This window comes from Hemitrygon akajei, chromosome 20 (assembly GCF_048418815.1).
Source record: "Hemitrygon akajei chromosome 20, sHemAka1.3, whole genome shotgun sequence".
In the NCBI taxonomy this organism is placed as follows: Eukaryota; Metazoa; Chordata; class Chondrichthyes; order Myliobatiformes; family Dasyatidae; genus Hemitrygon; species Hemitrygon akajei.
In genome coordinates this window covers 61,861,052-61,874,977 of record NC_133143.1, presented here as the reverse complement: position 1 = coordinate 61,874,977, position 13,926 = coordinate 61,861,052, and the positions used below count along the sequence as shown (strand labels likewise).

General features: G+C 39.7%; 1 protein-coding gene and 1 long non-coding RNA gene across 3 annotated transcripts in view; one reads left to right on the top strand and one right to left on the bottom strand.

Moving 5' to 3' along the window:
• The window catches only part of LOC140713848 (uncharacterized), a 102,396-nt gene that overhangs the window by 1,932 nt on the left and 86,538 nt on the right, over positions 1–13,926 (bottom strand). Inside the window, exon 5 of one of the 2 annotated variants that reach the window (XR_012095749.1) lies at positions 9,528–9,751. The exons of the other annotated variant lie outside the window; for it this stretch is intronic. This is a non-coding gene — a long non-coding RNA (uncharacterized lncRNA). Of the gene's footprint in view, positions 1–9,527; positions 9,752–13,926 lie in introns of those variants that run through there. 2 annotated transcript variants of the gene reach the window in all.
• The window catches only part of skap2 (src kinase associated phosphoprotein 2), a 252,598-nt gene that overhangs the window by 202,159 nt on the left and 36,513 nt on the right, over positions 1–13,926 (top strand). Inside the window, exon 11 of the mRNA XM_073024429.1 lies at positions 6,375–6,484. Within this exon, the coding sequence (XP_072880530.1) occupies positions 6,375–6,484 (110 nt within the window). The remainder of the gene's footprint in view (positions 1–6,374; positions 6,485–13,926) is intronic.

Sequence of the window (13,926 nt, the reverse complement as noted above, 5' to 3'; positions counted from 1 at the left end):
AATTATTTATTTCTGTGCACAGTCAATATTTTAGTGTGAGAAACATGTCAGCAAGTTTGCACACAGCATACTGCTTCAAACATCAGTGGGACTAACTTGTGAAATCTGATCTACCATGTATTTGGGGTATGAATTTATTGACAGCATGTGGTATGGTACATCTACAAAATATATTATTTAAGTGCATAAATTCCAGGCAATAATATGACCACTGATAGATTAATAGGCTACTATAAATTCCCCAGTGTTAAGTGAATGGGGGAATTTGCAGGGAACTGATGGTAATGTAGGGAGAGGATTAGTACAAATGGTTACTTGTAATAAAAATGGATTAGTAAAATTGTGTTACTACGTGCAAAGTTAGGAATTGAAAGGTTGAACATGGTGGGACTAATGCTCTAAGTTGAGTATTTTTCAATATTGTAGGAAAGCTGGATGAGCTTAGGCCATGAATCAACAAGTGGAATTATAATACTGTAGCCACTAGTGAGATTTGGGTGCAGGAGGGACAGGATTGGCAGCTTAATGTTCCAGGGTTCCGTTCTTTTAGACATGATAGAGTGGGAGGGATGGCATTACTAGCCGGGAAGAATGTCATGGCAGTGCTTAAAGAGGACGAACTGGAGAGCTCATCTAATGAGGCTATATGGGTGGAATTGAGGAATAAGAAAGGGATGATAAGATTAATGGGATTATGTTAGAGACTACCCAACAGTGCATGGGGTTTAGAGGAGCAGATTTGTAGAGAGATTGCAGAGTGTTGCAAGGAAGGTAAGGTCATTAGCTTTCCACAGATTAATTGGGACTCCCATACTGTAAAAGGATGGATGGGACAGAATTTGCCAAATAGGTTCAGGAATGTTTTCTTAATCAGTACATTGAAGTCCTAACTAGAGGGAGTGTGATACTAAATCTCCTATTAGGGAATGAGATAGGGTAGTTGACAGAAGTTTGAGTGGGGGAACACTTTGCATCTAGTGAATATAGTGCCATTAGTTCCAAGGTAATAATGGGGAAAAAAAGATAGGTCTGGTCCTCGGATTGAGATTCTAAATTGGAGAAAGGCCAGTTTTGATGGTATCAGAAAGGATCTGGCATGTGTGGGTTGGAACAGGTTATTTTCTAGCAAAGGTGTATTGGTAAGTGGGATTCCTTCAAAACTAAAATTTTGAGAATGTAGAGTGTGTATGTTCCTGTCAAAATAAAAGGCAGGATAACAGGTTAAGAGAAAAAGGAGGCGCATAGCAAGTATAGGCAGGAAGGAGCAAATGAGGTGTTGAGGAGTATAGGAAATGCCAGAGAACAAGAGGGCTAAAAGAATGCATGAGGTTGCTCTAGCAGACAAGGTGAAGGAAAATTCCAAGGGCTTTTACAGATATATTAAGAACAAGAGCATAGCAAGGGACAAAATCAGTTCTCTGGAAGATCAAAGTGGTTATTTATGCATGGAGCTGAAAGTGATAGGGTGATCTTATATGGATTTTTTGCATCTATATTTATTTGGGAGAGTCTATAGAAGTGAGGCAAAACATCAGCGAGGTCATGGATTGCATACAGATTATAGAGGAGGAGGAGGTGTTTCCTATCCTGAGGCAAAGTAGGGTGGATAAATACCCAGGGTCTGACAAGGTGTTTCCTTGGACCCTAGCAGAGATATTGAAAAAATCCTTAGCAATGTGTGAGTTGGCAGAGGACTGGAGGATAGCTAATGTTGTTCCATTGTTTAAGAAAGGTGCTAAGAATATGCCAGGAAATTATAGGCCAGTAAGCCTGACATCAGTAGTGGGAACACACACAAAATACTTGAGAAACTCAGCAGGCCAAGCGGCAGCTACAGAAAAAAGTACATTCGACATTTCGGGCCAAAACCGTTTAGCAGGACAGTCGATGTTTCGGACTGAAACCCTTCAGCAGGCCTGCCTGGCTGGCCTGCTAAATTCCTCCAGCATTTTGGGTGTGTGGATTGGATTTCCGGCATCTGAAGATTTTCTTTTGCTTATCAGTTGTGGGAAGGTTATTGGAAGCTATTCTAAGGGACACGGATATATAAGTATTTGGATAGAGAGGAACTGATTAGGGATAGTCAACATGGCTTTGTAGATAGTAGGTTGTGTCTAAACAATCTTATAGAGTTTTTCAGGGAATTTACCGGGAAAGTTGATGAAGCCAGAACAGTAGATGTTGTCTACATGGACTTCAGCAAGGCCTTTTACAAGGTCCCGCATGGGAAGTTGGTGAAGAAGGTTTAGTCGCTTGGTATTCAAGACAAAGTAGACATTGGCTTTTTGGGAGAAGCCAGAGAATGGTAATAGAAGAATGTCTCTCTGACTGGAGGCCTGTGACCAGGGATCCGTGATTTGTCCGTTGTTGGTTGTCATCTATATCAATGATTTGGTTGACACTGTGGTAAATTTACATAATTGCTGTCCGCTAAGCCACTGGCATTTAGGGCAGCAATGAAGGTCCTCCATCAATGTGATGTCAAAAGCTTCCTTCATCATGCCTTTCTTTCAGTCTTCACTACTGTCGGCCATGCAAATCCTGCATGTAAATTGAGGAATACCATTGTACACAGATGCTGAAGGAATCTTCATTGCTGTTTCCATAACAGTTTTGTTTGACCAGTCAAGGTTGTTAGCCCTGAGCTAAACCCTCAAACTTGGAGGACCAGTGGACCACTCTTAGTCTGACCTGTTTGGCATGGTTGACTCTACCAAGAGCCAAAGCTTCCAAACCATGACAAGGTTGTGGTCCTCTTGGAGGACTGTGGTAAATTGGATCAGCAAATGTGTAGATTTGGATGTGCAGTGGACAGCGAGGAAAACTGTCAAAGTTTGGAGCGGAATCTAGACCAGCTGGAAAAATAGGCTGAAAAATAGTAATTGGAACTTAATGTTGACAAATGTAAGATGTTGAACTTTGGGAGGACAAACTAGAGTAGAGCACTGAAGAGTGCAGTAGGATAGAGGGATCTGGGAATACAGATCCATAATTCTTTGAAAGTGGAGTCACAGATAAATAGGGTTGAAAACTAAGCTTTTGGCCAATTGACCTTCATAAATCAATATATTGAGTACCAGATTTGAGATGTTGAAGTTGAGTAAGATGTTGTTAAGGCTTAATTTGAAGTATTGTGTCCAATTTTGTTCACCTACCTACAGGAAAGATATCAATAAGATTAAAAAAGCGCAGAGAAAATTTACAAAGATGTTGCCGCAAGTTGAGGACTTGAGGTAAAGGGAAAGGTGGAATAGGTTAGGATTTTATTCCCTAGACCAGAGGAGAATGAGGGGAGATTTGATGGAGGTATGCGGAATTATGTGGGGTATAAATAGGGTAAATGCAAGCAAGCTTTTTCCACTGAGGTTGGGTGACACTAGAATTAGAGGTCATGGCTAAAGGTTGAAAGGTGAAATGTTTAAGGGGAACATGAGGGGAAACTTCTTCACTCAGAAGATGGTGCGAATGTGGATTGAGCTGCCAGTGGAAGTGGTAGATGTGGGTTCAAATTCAACTTTAAAGAGAAATTTGGATAGGTACATTGGAGGGATATAGAGAGCTTTGGTCTGGGTGCGTATCAATGGAACCTGCAGATTAATGGTCCGCCATGGACTTGATGGGCCATAGTGTTCTATAACTCTATGATTCCAGTTGTTAGGTAGTGAGCATCGATCTGGTGAGACAGAGGGCCTGTTTCTGTGCTGTATGACTTTATGATCCTGTGATGTCACATAAATTCTCCAAATTATTTGAACAGCTAATTATCACACCACTGCCTGTCAGAAGTTTGCACGTTCTCCCCATAACCACATGGATTTACTCCAGGTCTCCACTTTCCTCCCATAGTTCAAAGACATACTGATTAATGGTTTAGTCATTGTAAATTGTCCCATGATTAAGGACAATTGAGGAATTGTTGGTCAGTGTGGCTCGAAGGGCTGGAAAGGCCTATAGCTCAATAAATAAATAAATAAAAGCCACAGCCATGAAAATTCATTGAAATAAATTGTTGATTTAATACCACAATGTTCATCATAGTGCAACTGTCTCCCCGAGGCTCGTACACCAACTTGGCTCAGCAGCTGACTCTGCTAACAGCCATGTGACTCAGTGGTGAGAAGGCTGCCTTTCATATACAAGACACATCTAGAGTGTTCATGTATGAACCAAACACAAACATGGGGATGTTCCGATTAAAGGAACCTTGATTTGAGCGAATGGTGTGTGTATATACTGCCCATACAGTTATCGGTAGCCTAGAACTGATGGATCATACACCAATATAAATATACACATACCAATTTTCCATTTTATCAAACAGTTAACAGAGAAAGAAAAAAGAAAGATAAAAGGGCCCATTACAGTTAAACCAGTCTAAGTATACACATGAACTTTGGAGTTCGTTTCTGTAGTAGCTGCGATTAGCTTCAGTCACCAACCACAGGTAGAATTCCGCCTCGTGAAGCACTCCGTGCAGCAGGATTTCTCCTTCTGATGGGATCCTCCAAGCATCTTCCCTGGTGCTCTTCTCTCTGCACCTCCCACCAAAAGACCCCAAACCAGACTACTGTCTTTCAGAAATCTCCTCCTGCTCATCTCTCGAGAATGTTCCGTGCCGTCCCACACCTGATTGGCTGACACAACATTCCTAAGTTGGACAACATGGCTCCTTATCTTCAGCCAAAGCCAAAACAATCTTACCAGCAGGGCTCACTGCCTTTACAGAGAGCTGCTAAAATAAAGTAACTCACAGCATATAGCAGTAGAAATCTTAACCAGGCCATTAGAAAGGCATTGGTAGGTTAGGAATCTGAGACAATACTGAATCATTCAGCAGGTTACCAAATGTGATCTAGGAAATGCAGTAAAATTATAAACATGAGATCATGAATGCTGCTTTCCTGCGACAGTGTTTCATATAGATATGCTCAATGGTGGGGAAGGCTTTATCCATGATGGACTGGGTCGTATCCACTACTCTTTGTAGGATTTTCCATTCAAAGGCTTCCGGCACCAATGTAGCATGCCCACAGTTATGGCCCTAATCTGTACGTCTTTGGAACGTGAGAGGAAAGTGGAACACCCAGAGGAAATCCTCACAGTGGGGGAGAACGTACAAATTCCTTGCAGACAATGGTGGGAATTGAACTTTGATCAATCCCAGTACCTGCTCTGGCATATCAAATTATTTTTCCAACACAAGGTTGGTGAAAGTGTGGAACGAGCTGCCTGTGGAAGTGGTGGATGCTGGTTCAGTTTCAACATTTAAGTGAAGTACATGGATGGGAGGGATATGGACAGCTATGGTCCAGGTGCAGGTCGATGGGAATACTAGTTTGGCATGGACTAGATGGTCTGGGTGCAGGTCGATGGGAATACTAGTTTAGCATGGACTAGATGGTCTGGGTGCAGGTCGATGGGAATACTAGTTTAGCATGGACTAGATGGTCTGGGTGCAGGTCGATGGAAATACTAGTTTGGCATGGACTAGATGGTCTGGGTGCAGGTCGATGGGAATACTAGTTTGGCATGGACTAGATGGTCTGGGTGCAGGTCGATGGGAATACTAGTTTGGCATGGACTGGATGGTCTGGGTGCAGGTCGATGGGAAAACTAGTTTAGCATGGACTAGATGGTCTGGGTGCAGGTCGATGGGAAAACTAGTTTAGCATGGACTAGATGGGTATAAGGGCCCGTTTTTGTGCTGCAGTGCTCTATAATTCTGTGCCTATAAATGGTGCTGCAGATTTGTCACTGACTGATCAGAGATCACAATATATATTTATTTTTTATAAGACATGTAATCCCAGTATTGCTGTTACAACATAAGAACATAAAAATATATAAAATAGGAGCAGGAGTCCATCTGGCCCATTGAGCCTGCCCCGCCATTCAATAAGTTCATGGCTGATATGGCCATGGACTCATCTCCACCTACCTGCCTTTTCCCCATAACCCTTAATTCCCCTACTATGCAAAAATCTATCCAACCTTGTCTTAAATATATTTACTCAGGTAGCCTCCTCAGCTTCATTGCGCAGACAATTTCTGGGCCGATGATAAGTTATCAAAACCACTTGCAAGTAAAATCAGCACTAGCAGCCACCTGCAATCATGATTTCTTACCTATTTATTTCAGAAAAAATCCTCTGCAGTAGAAGCCCTTGTACAGAGCTGACTAACTCTTAAATGCAGTTTTAGTTGTGACAAGAAATTGATTTCTGCCATTTATCTAGCAGATTTGAGATTCCAATTCAACCAACCTGAAAACGTCAAGTCAAGAAGTATCAATATGTTTATTTTAATCCCTCGCCAGGGGATTAGATTTAAATTAGTTCTGGAGTAATGATATTTTGTTTTCTTTTTAAATTCAGAGAAGGCAACTGACTATGCCAATTACTACCAAGGATTGTGGGACTGCTCAGGGGAGCAAACTGATGAACTATCTTTTAAACGTGGTGATGTCATTTACATCATTAACAAGGTAAGAAGATACTACAAAATTATAATCAGTATTTGCTTTATAAAATGAAATTTAAATTTAAGCCTGTAAAATAGTAATATACAAACATTCTAGTGTGTTTTTAAACATTCAAATGTGTTTTATTTTTCAATGTGAGCAATACATCTTACAACATGTTGTATTTCTTGGGACACATTCTTTTTTAGTACAGTACCCAGAAGGTCAGTTGATGTTTAATTATTGTGATAATGTTCATAGTACTAGAATTTGAATTCTTGATATAGCATGAGATTCTGCTTTGCTTCTGTTTAAACAGAGAAATTATTAGATAAATAAATATGCGTTATTTCTTAAATTTTCAAAGGCACTTGATTATTATGTAGTTTTTAAAGTTGACATCATTTATTGTAAATGCATTGCTTTGCCATGAAGAAGTCTTGCAGTAATCAGTAAAGGTGGGTGAGGTCTACTTACTACATCCTAACATAATTAACAACTATCTCTAAAACTCAACAATAAGAGATTCTCTTAAGATGTTTTAAATAGTTTATTTAAATATTATGCATATTTAGATTCTCCTCCAACCAGTTCACCAACTTCCTAAGATGAAAATGTGTAATTGCTGAAATTTCCTGGAGTGATCATTGTCAGTGCTTTGAAAGAACTCGCCCACTAATCCAGAGAAGCAGCTTGATATATATTTGGTGTATCTGCGGTGCAGCACAAATTCAGTTTATAGTGTTTGTCCTGGTTTAATTCATAAACTTAATTTGTAATGATTTTATGTTGGTGTTTTGGGATTGTGATGAAAAGGACATTGTTCTAGTCAGCAAAATTTGGGATCATTGATGGGGATTATTCATGGTAAGATCTGATCAGCTAGTAATAGACAGATTGGTCACCAAAGAGCTTGGGAAATTACTGCACAACCCTCTTTCCTGTTCTTGCAAAACCTACATCCCAAACCTACATATTCTTAGACTTGATCTTGCCCGAAATTCTTAGATAAACCATGCAAATGTTGAGGAACTCACGCCAAATGACAGCAAATAGTCTTAGTCATCAAACTACTTTGAGTGGCTACAGTTACTCACTTAGTCTGCTCCTAAAACACGTCCCAAACCAGCAAACCTCTTCTACCAAAAAGGAGAAAGACCACTGGTGAATAGGGACACTAATGTCTGTTGGTTCTCCTCCAAATCCCACATTGTCCTAATTTGGAACTATATCATCAGTCCATATTGTCACTAAGTCCTGGAACTTTATCCCCAACAGTATAGTGGATGTACCTCTATTAGAAGAATGAACAGTGATACTACAATGGTGTAATACTGTATTTCTGGAATAACATCTAATGAGTGTATTGTTTTGTAGTGACCACTGATTGTCAACTTTAAATTTTGGAAATTTATGGTGCCAGCATAGAGTTCTTTTTGAGGAATTTATGCAAGAATTTGCCAGAGTGTTGCATCTTATCAATGATCTACTGCCCTCTCGAGTAAGACTAAGTTAGTAGAAGAATTTAGCTCAGCTTTTGCTTAGGATGTCATGACTGTTGAAAATAAATTTTACTAAGAATGTGCAGTTGAGTTAGATGACAGCTGCTTTTGAACAATGTGGATAATTCTTCATAGACATAGAACAGTACAGCAAAGGCAGGCTCTTCTGCCCAGGATATTGTGCCGACCTTTTAACCTACTCCAAGATCAACCTATCCCTTATCTCCCACCTAGCGCTCCATTTTTCTTTCATTTTTGTCTAAAAGTTTCTTAAATGTCCGTAATGCATCTGCCTCGACCAAATGAGTAACAAATGTTGTGGATAAAGGGGAACTAATGGAAGAATTTAGATTTCCAGAGGTAATTTGGGATGACATTTCAAAGGCTATTGCAGAAAGTGAAAGCTTATGGTGGAGGATGTAATATATTGACTTAGGCAGAAAATTGAGTGACTAACATGGTCTTTTTCCGATTGGCAAAATGTCATGAGTGGTGTGCTAGAGGAATCTTTACTATGACCTCAGCATTTCCCAACATGACAGTGTCAAAGAAAGAGTTGCTAAATTGGCTTGTGACACAGATACGTAGGAAAGCATGTTGTAAAGACAACATAAGGAGGCTAAAAAGGGATATAGATAGGTTATGCAGTAGGCAAAGATCTAGCAAGTGGAATATGCGAGAAAATGTGGTCGTATATTCAAAAGGGAAATATAATGGCAAGAAATTGTAGCTAATTCACAAAATGCTAAAATACAGCAAGCAATTAGGAAATTTCAGGGAATTGTATTGCTTATTGCTTGGAGAATTGATTACAAGAGTAGGGATGTTATGCTTCAGTTGTATGAGGCATTGGTGAGACCAATATGTATTGTTCTCCATACTTAAAGAGAAATGCAAATATATTGCAAGCGAATCGGGGAAGGTTTACTCAGTTGATAACAGATGGGTGCTGGGCTGTATCATGAGGAAAAATTAAGCAGTCTAGACTTATCCACTGGAGTTTAGAAGGGTATTTGTTTGAATCAAATAGGGGGTCTAGACAGGTTGGAGGTGGAGAGGATTTTATCTTCTTATGGGAGAGTCTACGACTAGGGGTTAAAAACAAGAGGTTGCCTGTTTAAAGCAGAGATGAGGTGATGTTTTCTCACTGAGGGTGGTGGTTGTGTGGAATATTCTTCCGCAAGGGCTGTGAAAGAAAGTAACACTTCTTTGTGTGTGACTGTATTTTACTGCTGCCTTACATGTTCTATATGTGTCTTGTGCAGTGTGTGACTGCTGGTACTGTGTTTCACACCTTGGCACCAGAGTAACGCAGTTTTGTATGGCTGAATGACAATTAAACGAACTTAATCATGGAAGCAGAGTCTTTGGATATTTTTGGACGATGTTAGATGGATTTGTGAAATTTATTGTTTTGTAGCAATAGTACATTGCAAAGGCAGAAAATTACTTTCAGTTACAAAATAAGTATTACAAAATATTTGTTTAATGAAATAGTTTTCACAGGCTCACAGACCATCTGATACCTAATGTTAGGGGGAGCAAAGCCGTTCCTGAATCATTGAACGTGTCTCCTCAGGCTTCTGTGCCTCCTCCCTGATGGTTGTAATGAGCAGACAGGCATATCCCTGATGGTGAGGGTCCTTAATGATGGATATCGCCTTCTTGAGGCACTGTCTCCTGAAGATACCCTCGATGGTGGGTAGGGCTGTGCTGGTAATGGATCTAGCTGAGTCTACAACCCTCAGCAGCCTCCATATTATGCTGGGATGCAACCAGTCAGAATGCTCTGCAGAAATATGAAACATTACATCACGGTGTAAATGGAGAACTGAGGTCATGCAGTAATGAGATCAGTCATAATCTTCTTGACAGGTAAAGTAGGCTCAAGTGAACATGTAATCTACTGATGTATTTTCTTGGATACGTAAGATTTAAGTCAGAGTTGATTAGGAAGTGTGGAACAGAGGAAAAATAATCGAATAATTCTGTTGACACTAACTTACATTTCACTCCCGAACTCGAGCATATGGTATAGACACAGAGTTTGGTGGTGCACTGGAGGAGAGCTATTTTTTCCAATCAATTTCTTTAGGAGAGGCATTAAACAGAAGCCAACTCTGCTTGTTCAGATGAATGTGAATCGCACCATGACATTGTTTATTGAAAAACAAGATGTTCTCCTCATGCCATGGCCTGTATCCACTTTTCATCCAGTCTACCCAAAGGAAATGATTCCTTTCAGGACAATATGTAGGTTTTCCCTGTGTACAAGTTAGCCACTGTATTTGCCTACATACCATCAGTGATTACATTTCAAATGTAATTCACTGATTTTAAGAATGTAACAGGTGATATATAAATGCAGTTTATTTATCTTAAAACAAGTGGGCAGTATGATTTTTCTTTTTATTGGTATAAAGTACTCTGAATAATTAACTGCTTTTGCTTACAGAGTACATGTCCTTCAATCCATTATGTTGGGCTAATCTTTTAACCGACTCCAAGATCAATCTAACGCTCCCCTCCAGGCTAGCCCTCCATTTTTCTTTCATCCATGTTCTTATCTAAGAGTCTTTTAAATGTTCCCAATGCATTAGCCTTTATCACCACCCCTGGCAGTTGACCTAGGCTATGTTAAAAAAAAAACTACCTCTGATATCTCCCTTAAACTTTCCTACACTCACCTTCAAAATATGTTCTCTGGTGTTAGCCATCACTGCTCTGGGCAAAAGTCATTGGCTATCCACTCTAACTATGCCTGTGATAATCTAATACACCTTGTTCAAATCACCTCTCATCCTCCTTCACCCTGAAGATAAAAGCCCTAGCTTGCTCAACCTTAGAGACATGTTCTCTAATCTAGGTAGCATCCTGGTAGATCTCCTCTGCACCCACACTGAAACTTAAACATACTTCCTATAATGAAGAGACCAGAAGGTAACACAATGTTCCAAGTGTGCTCTGACCAGAGCTTTACAGAGTTGCAACATTGCCTCATTATGTCTTAGTTTTCCTATTATATAAATGATTATTGTTTACAGTAGGCTGAAGGTAAAAGCATTCATTTTCAGTCAGATTCATAAATGACGCGTGCACGCACAAAATGCAAATTTCATGTGTCTGTCTCATCAGTGTCAGTGTGAAATCTTTATTTTTCTGGACAATAGTTATATTTCAATTGCGTAAGAAGAAATGCATATAAAAAGGTGACCCAGCCATGGCTGTTAAAAGCAGTTAAAGATAGTATTTTGATCCAGAGTCACAGAGTCATACAGCATGGAAACAGCCACCACATATCTGCCAGCCAGTGGGTAGCCGTCCATATTATTCTCAACTCCCAGCACTTGACACATAGTCTTCAGTGCCTGGTAGGTTCAAGTGAATCAGAATCAGGTTTAATATCATTGACAAATGTCATGAAATTAGATTTGCGGCAGCAGTACAATGCAATAAATAAAAATACTATAAATTACAATAAGAAATATATATGGATATAGAATAAAAGTTAAATTATATATGTAGTGAGAGCAAAACCTGTGAGGTAGTATTCATGGGTTGGTTCATCATCCATTCAGAAATCTGATGGCGAATTGGGAGAAGCTGTTCCTAAAACATTGAGTATCTGTACCTCCTCTCTGCTGTAGTAATGAGAAGAGGGCAGGTCCTGGGTGGTGGGTGTCCTTAATGATGCCTATCTTTTCAATGCATCGCCTTTTGAAGATGTCCTCGAAGGTGAGGAATCTAGCGCCCATGACAGGGCTGGCAGAGTTTACCGTACAATTGAAATAGCTGTTCTTGAACCTGGTGGTGTGGGACTTTAGGCTTCTGTACTGTCTGATGGTAGTTGCAAAAAGCTGGCATGGCCCACATGGTGGGGATCTTTGATGATAGATGTTCACTGTTGAAGAAGAGAATTGGCCCAAAGTGCTGAATAGCCTCCTCCTAGTTTTCTGAATTTCTGTGTATATGCACTAAAACCAACTTCACAATGTATTGCAAAATCTGGAATTATCTTGTTTTGAAGTAGCTTGCTTTAATCCAAATTGAATTTACCTATTTGTCTAGTGTATTTTTCCAGTCACATTATTTCAAAGTTTCCTGCTTTCTGATTGTTTTATTTATGAACATTATTTTAATGACTTTCCCATGTTTTCATTTAATATGTTAAAATAATTTGTGCTTGTTTTAAAATTCTGACTGCAATCTAATTGTATTTAAATAGTTGGCCTGGAGTTTAGGATACTGAATTTCTATTAAAATTAAGGACTAAACACAAATTATAAAAATATGCAGATTGCTTTTTGTCGATAAGGCCACTGAAGTGAATAGACATTCTTGGGACAAATATGTTTTTAAAAAAATATTCTTTAGTTATTTACAATATTATAGAATGATATGGCACTGGTGGAAACCGTTTGATTCCTGTGCCCCACCATCTGGTAGAGCTGTGTACTAAAGTTCACAACTCTGCTTTTTCCTTTCAAATAAGACAACACGCTGTGGCAGCTGTCAGTGTTTCACAGCTCCAGGAACTCAGGTTGAATCCTGACCTTTGCTGCTGAATCTGCAAGACTTTCACAATCCATTTGTAGCTGTTGGGATTTCCTGTAAGTCCTCTGCCCCTTTCATAGCCATAGGGATAAATTTTCACTGTGTACTCAGTGGCCACTATATTAGGTATACCTATACATCATTATCATCATGTGCCATGTCATATCACATAGGCGATCATGGTCTCATGACACCTCTTCACCTACTCTTTAATGTGAATATCTAATCAGCTAATTATGTGGCAGCAACTCAAAGCATGCAGACATAGTCAAGAGGTTTGGCTGTTGTTCAGGCATCAGAATGGGGAGGAAATGTGATCTAAATTACTTTGACTGTGGAATGATCGTTGATTGTTGGTGCCAGATGGGATGGTTTGAGTATGTCAGAAATTGCTGATCTCCTGCAACTTCCAGGTACAGCAGTCTCTAGAGTTTACAGAGAATGGTGCAAGAAACAAAATACATCCAGTGAGTGCAAGTTCTGTGGGTGAAAATGCCTTGGTAATGAGAGAGGTCAGAGGAGAATGAGGAGCTGAGAGTAACCTAAAATAACCTAGATCTTATAATTTTCCACTGAGGTTGGGTGGGACTGCAACTAGATGTCATGGGTTAAGGGTGAAAGGTGAGAAGTTTAAGGGGAACATAAGAGGAAACTTCTTCATTCAGATGGTTATTAGAGTGTGGAATGAGCTGCCAGCACAAGAAGATCTCTGAAAGCACAACACATCAAATCTTGTGGGCTACAGCAGCAGAGGGCCATGAACATACACTCACTGGCCACTTTATTAGAAACAGGAGGTACTGAATAATGTGGCCACTGAGTGTAGATCTTCACACAGTAAATTAAAAAATAAATTAAAGGTGACGCTGTGGGCATGAGAGAGAAGTACAGTGAAATAAAGGAGGAGGCATTGGAACTAATGGGATAGCTCCCTGGGAACCAGCACAGACCCAGCGGTAGTATCCTGGGTCATTATAATTGTAAGATATCCACCAGTTTTCCTTTCAACAGATACTGTTAAATTTTTATTCCATTCTCATTGTGTGAAGTAGATTCCCAGACATTTTGGCATTTGTTTATACAGTACTGTGCATAAGTCTTGGGCACACATGTATAGCTAGGGTGCTACGACTTTTGCACAGTATTGTATATTGGTTAAAATAGGAAGGTGGTTGGGAAAGACTTCTTAGCTTTGTATTAGCTCAGTAGTGTTTGGTATTGGAAACTCATAATATACAGTACTGTGCAAAAAGTCTTAGAAGTGTGTGCGTTTGTGTGTGATGTGCCTGAGACTTTTGCACAGTACTGTAGATCTTGCACTGAATATGATATTTTGTTCTAAATTCTAAAGACTTAGGGCAGCACGATAGCCTAGCGGTTAACATAATGCTATTACAATGTCAGCGGAAA